The sequence below is a fragment of the Pundamilia nyererei genome, unplaced genomic scaffold, assembly GCF_000239375.1.
Source record: "Pundamilia nyererei isolate P.nyererei 1_Seehausen unplaced genomic scaffold, PunNye1.0 scaffold00271, whole genome shotgun sequence".
NCBI classification, from domain to species: Eukaryota; Metazoa; Chordata; class Actinopteri; order Cichliformes; family Cichlidae; genus Pundamilia; species Pundamilia nyererei.
The window spans coordinates 191,027-196,586 of record NW_005187672.1 but is presented as its reverse complement, the minus strand read 5'-3'; the positions used below and the strand labels follow the sequence as shown (position 1 = coordinate 196,586).

General features: G+C 41.2%; 1 protein-coding gene across 1 annotated transcript; it reads left to right on the top strand.

Moving 5' to 3' along the window:
* The first annotated feature begins 358 nt into the window (after positions 1 to 358).
* Positions 359 to 2,223, top strand: LOC102197080 (fatty acid-binding protein, intestinal-like). Its single transcript, XM_005750374.2, has 4 exons — positions 359 to 687; positions 1,017 to 1,189; positions 1,480 to 1,587; positions 1,674 to 2,223. The coding sequence occupies exons 1-4, from the start codon at positions 621 to 623 to the stop codon at positions 1,722 to 1,724; spliced, it is 399 nt and encodes a 132-aa protein (XP_005750431.1). The 5' UTR covers positions 359 to 620; the 3' UTR covers positions 1,725 to 2,223.
* The last annotated feature ends 3,337 nt before the right edge of the window (positions 2,224 to 5,560 follow it).

The window sequence follows — 5,560 nt, the reverse complement described above, 5'->3', positions numbered from 1 at the left end:
GTCAACAATACTTAACAGTGACAAAAACTCATTCTGGTGGATTGCATGCATGCCTATGCAAGTTTTGGTTTTTTTAATACTCATAAACCTAATGTTGTTTGAAAATATTAATAAAGTTAATAAAGTTTTACAGTTCTGAAACTTTGCTGACACTAACATTGTCCTCAAACTGTCCTAAATAGAAAGTTTGGGGTCCTCTATGAGGCCACACTAAGGATGCATTGTTAAATGGACCATCATTTTCATGCTAGGCACAAACTGTGTGACAATGAAAAGATTGAGCAGTAGAAAGGGGCACCCATTCAAACAACTCCCTCCTTTCTTTTCCCCCTGCAGAACAGTGCAACAGTGTTTAACTGTGCCAGATTCGCAGAGGGGAGTTGCCCTCCTGTCATTTATCAGCGTATCCTTGAGGTCATGCAGCTATCGGCCTACATTTGACACCGTCTTTAAATGGCCACATCAGCAGACAGATAATCAGTGAGATAAAGAACAGCATCTTCCATGCCAGCTCAAGGAGGGGTGGATGTGTATAAATTGAGGCCTTTGGGGGATCACAATCTCACGGTCTGCTGTAGCGCTTCATCATCAGCTGCCTTCAACCCGACGAGCCTGCAGCCATGTCCTTTAATGGAACCTGGAAGATCGACCGCAGTGAGAACTATGTCAAGTTCATGGAGCAAATGGGTGAGTGTGTGTGAGAGCACTTGACAGTGTTTAGTTCACTGTCAAGCCATGCACTTAAACTCTGTTTTTTCTGAGCCTGGCCGTGTGAATTTATGAGGATAATGTGTGTAACTGTGTTTCCATAGAGTTCATTTTGGTTGTGCAGGTGTTGCACAGAGCAGTGAGATGTTAGGCTTTAATGTAGTTGTTGTAACAGCATTCATCTTAGGACTGATTATAACACTAATCACTATCATGTGGCTATAAAATCACCTCAAGGGGTTAATGACCAATAACTATTCATTCAACAATCCAGTTTCATATTTCTATGCTTTTTTGTGTTTTACAAGGTGTTAATCTTGTGAAACGCAAGGTGGCAGAGCACGACAACCTGAAGATCACCATCGAGCAGAACGGGGACAAGTTTCACGTCAAAGAGTCCAGCACTTTACGCACCAAAGAGGTTGACTTCACTCTGGGCGTTCCGTTCGACTACACCCTGGCTGATGGCACTGAAGTCTCAGTGAGTGCGCTAAAGAGAAACATTACTGAAGCACAGGCACTTGGTCAAGGTGCTGTTCCATAATTGCACAAAGGCAACCAGAAATGGTTTGTTTTAGGCAAATCTAGCTTGTTTTTAAGAATGATGGATTCTCTGCTAATGGAAATAGTGGAAACCAGCTGCAGTTAAAAGCAAAGGAACAGTTTCCAGTGAATAATTCACTCTGTGGTGAATTAAAAGTCGCTTTTATGCAAATGTAAAACAGTAAGGGAGAGTGTTAAAGAGTGCTTTGACTGTATATTTTTAACCAGGGTGCATGGGAGATGGAGGGGGACATGATGAAAGGCAAATTCACCAGGAAAGACAACAACAAGCTCCTGACCACTACTAGAACTCTGGTGGGCGGAGAGCTCGTGCAGGTCAGTAGGTCCAAAGGTGTCGATCCCGAATTCAGTCCCAATAAATAAACGTCTCCACAAACCATTGACACTTTTTGTCTTTGCAGAGCTACAACTATGAAGGGGTGGATGCCAAGAGGATTTTCAAGAAGCAGTAACCTGGATATTGAAGTTCAAATTTTATTTTTATATAAATCACACAGCCCAGTGAACTGTATCTGAAGTTATTGTTGGCATTTAGCTTATTTTACAAGAAGCATTATGGTCACTATGTTCATGAAACACTGAAATGGTCACACAGCGCAGTTAAATTTGCATCCCTTTTCCTGTGAAAGGAGAAAACAAACACTAAACAGCATCCTGGCAGTGGATATCTATCTGTAGCAGTAGCTAAACATTCAAATGGGTTTAGTTTTATTTGTCTTGGAGGTGTTCAGGATTTTCCGCACATCATAGTTTCAACAAATTTCACAGGACTCATTCATTGGTATGGTGTAGGTTATCCACAGTAATGGCTGTTTTCAGGTAAAGCTCCACAGCAACATGAAATACATGAAATGTTATTGTGTGTGTTCAAACAGGGGGGAAAAATCAAATTGCACTAATGGTTCTCATGTATCAGATTGTCCTCTACAATAAAGCATGTTTATTATGTCACTTGAGTTTAGTGTTGGTGTTATTAAACGACTGAATTGCATGTGAATTAAGTCCGATAAATATAATCAGTCAAGATTGTCTTAACAGATGTGATAAAAGTCTATAATCTTAGTCATATTGCTTCCATGACACAAGCACAAAGCTCATGCCTCTATGATATCATTTTTTACGAGCATCAAAAGTTCTTCATCAGGGATTTAAGTGAAATACCACGTTACCATTTCAGACTGCTTTCCAGTCACTCTTATAGCGCATGATTGGAGTGTGACCTTCTGCTGTCATGTGGTGGCCCTTATGTGCTATGTGGAGAACTAATGGTTCATCACATGGTGGTTTTCTAGAAAGTGAACAATGATTTTCATTCAGGGACAAAAAGCTCATGGCTTTTTTTAGCCACGAAGGGTGTAAAGAGTAAGAGCATGTATGTAATGAGGCTGTCTGACCACAAGAGGGAAACCCGTGCCTCCTTTAATTTTACTGCTGTAGATACAGCAGCACAATACGAATTCTAGGACCTGCCAGCTTCAGAAAATGCTAGATAAAAATGTTTTTTATGGGTTTTTTCATTATTTGTACAAAAACACAAGAAATGGCAAAGATAATTATTTGATCATTCTCGGCATGTGCGCAGTATTGAACAAGAGGGGTATAAAAAAAGCAAAAAAAGTGGCAAGCCTAAAAAAAACTGTTTACAGAAGATGAAAAGTATCATCAGATTTTGAACCACTATACAGTTTGGAAAGCTCATTGGTAGCTGGTCCATTTTACAGTATGACAATGATCCTAAACACACTCCTAAAGAAGTAAATGCAAACCTAGAAAGAAAAACACAACAACACACTTTCATTCATGCATTGGCCTCCCCAGAGCCTGGACCTGAACATTGAAGCAGTGTGGGATCATTTTACAGAGTGTGCAGCACAAGGCAGCCAACATCCAAAGAAGCGCTTTGAATGTCCTTCAAGATGACTGAAGATATTCCTCAAGATAACTTAAAGAAATTACAAGAAAGCTTGACAAAGTACAAACTCTGTTTTTGTTTCTATAAATCTCAGCACCCATTCCCATTTTCATAGTGAAATATAACAAATGGTGGCTCAGGACTTTTGCACTCTGCAGAGACAGTGCCTGATGGACAGGTTCGGTAAGTCTTCACGCCTGCGTAGTTTAACTTTTGTGATGTTCATCATGTGCAATTTAAGCAAAATTAAGCAACAGGTTTCCAGTATTTAGAACTTCACACTGCTCAAAGTGCTTGAGTTTTCCAGTCTTTGGCAGAGCCGGCATCAACATGACACAGATTTCCTTATATGGGCATCTTGGCTAATAATTATCCTACTGAAACCCAAACTCTTGTTTTGAGACCTGATAAGTATAGAAACTAAACTGCTTTTGAACAGGGAGTCATCAGATGTTACATGCTTGAAAAGAAGAACTCCTATGAGTTACAATAGCTTTATTTTACGGAGCCCCACAGGGGACATGGGAGAAAAAAAAATTAAGACGGAATTTTGCGGGATCTCGCAAAAGTTTTGCGAGATCTCACAAAAGTTGAATTCCAACAATGGCGGCAGCTACTTAGTTGTAATATTACTCTTTCTGGGTCACAAAATACATTTTTAAGATATTTTGAGGCGTGAATGCAGTTGTGTAAACGTCAGATATCTGCTCGGTTTACAAGATATCACATGCAAAAGTGCTCCGATGTTTTCGGATATTGTATGAAACTTTTGCGAAATCTTGCAAAACTTTTGTGAGATCCCGAGTTAGTTTTGCGAGATCTCGCAAAAGTCCGTCTTAATTTTTTTCTCTCCCATGTCCCCTGCGGGGCTCCGAATTATTTGCATTGCAAAGCAAAGCAATAAATGTTTTATTGGGCTGAATGAAGTATATGAAAAGCCAAAACATAATACCAACAGTACATCATCATGGTCTCAGGACTGTATAGTTCTGAGGTTTATATGGACGTGGTAGGTGATGTCTTTAGATATAAACCATAAGTCCAAATAAAGTAAAACCAATAAAGTGTTAAAGTCTTATTGGCTCTACAATGATAGACTGAGAAAGAAAGAGTCTAATATCGATCGATGGCAACTTCCCACTGAGTCCTGAGTGGCACCCTTTTTCACGGAGGTAAAAGCCCTCCACGAACAAGGCTAATCTGGCAGGGGCTGGGCTGCTTTGAACACCAGTTTTCCGCTGAACCCTCCTTTGGGAGGAAAGTCCCCGGAGACCTGTCAGATGCTGGAGGGCTGAACAGATTTCAGTGCAGGGAAAAAGTGGGCCGCCAGGGCTTCTTTTCTCTGTCAAGACGTGCAGTCCACACTCATTTTATGTTTTTGACGTTTAAATCAGCAACATTATGGGATGCATCTCCATCACTGATTAGCCTGATACAAGACTTCCATGCAATGGATAGGATCACCTTATAAAGTGTAAAGTTCAGATTTTACAGCTGTGGCAGTATTACAAGTTAAAATATTTTTTGACCTGTATTAGCAAATGAAGGCTTTCATTTTGTCCTATTGCTATGTATACACACATAGAGAGAGAGAGAGGATTATTTTTACCATAACAAAGATGTGTACTCTTTATCTGCCACTGGTTATGTGTGAATCATAAATGCTTTGTAATATCTGTACCACTAGGTAGCACTGTGGAGCTCTTTATTGTCTGAGAAGAAGGTCCTCAGCTGCTCTATGATGTCATCCTAAGCCAAGTTACCATATGAAACACACCCTGTTTACACAGACGCACACACCCACGTGCATGCACACACAAAGCCCCACTACATAATTATTGGATCTCAACTCAAATTATTGGAATAATATCTCTGGTACTTATCTGGCATCCAGTAGAGTTAGAGTGAAATCAGTGGGAAACAGGAAAGTCGTGGGAGAGTTAGCCTTTAGTGTTTTGATTGCTGTGAGACTGTGGGCGCAAGGGGCCCACCCGAGGGAGGTGGAAGCTGTGGATGAGAGGGGAGGAGGAGGAGGTGGGGAAGGAAAAATAATAGGAGGACAAGAAGAAGTGTGTGTGTGTGTGTGTGTGTGTGTGTGTGTGTGTGTGTGTGTGTGTGTGTGTGTGTGTGTGAAGAAGAGGAGAAAGAAAGGACAACACAGGGAGAAGCCACTCCTCGCCCAGCTCAGCCCCTCTACCGCAGTGAAATCAAATTCACTGACTCACTCTGAAGTCGTCAGCTCATGTGAAAGACTAACGATCACAAAGACACTGACGGCGTGCTGGTGAGTGTCGAGGCTATTAGTTGGCCAATGCTTCCAAGAAGACACGGCCCAGCTTTAGCCAATCACTGTTTGGACAGTGACTCTGCAGGCCT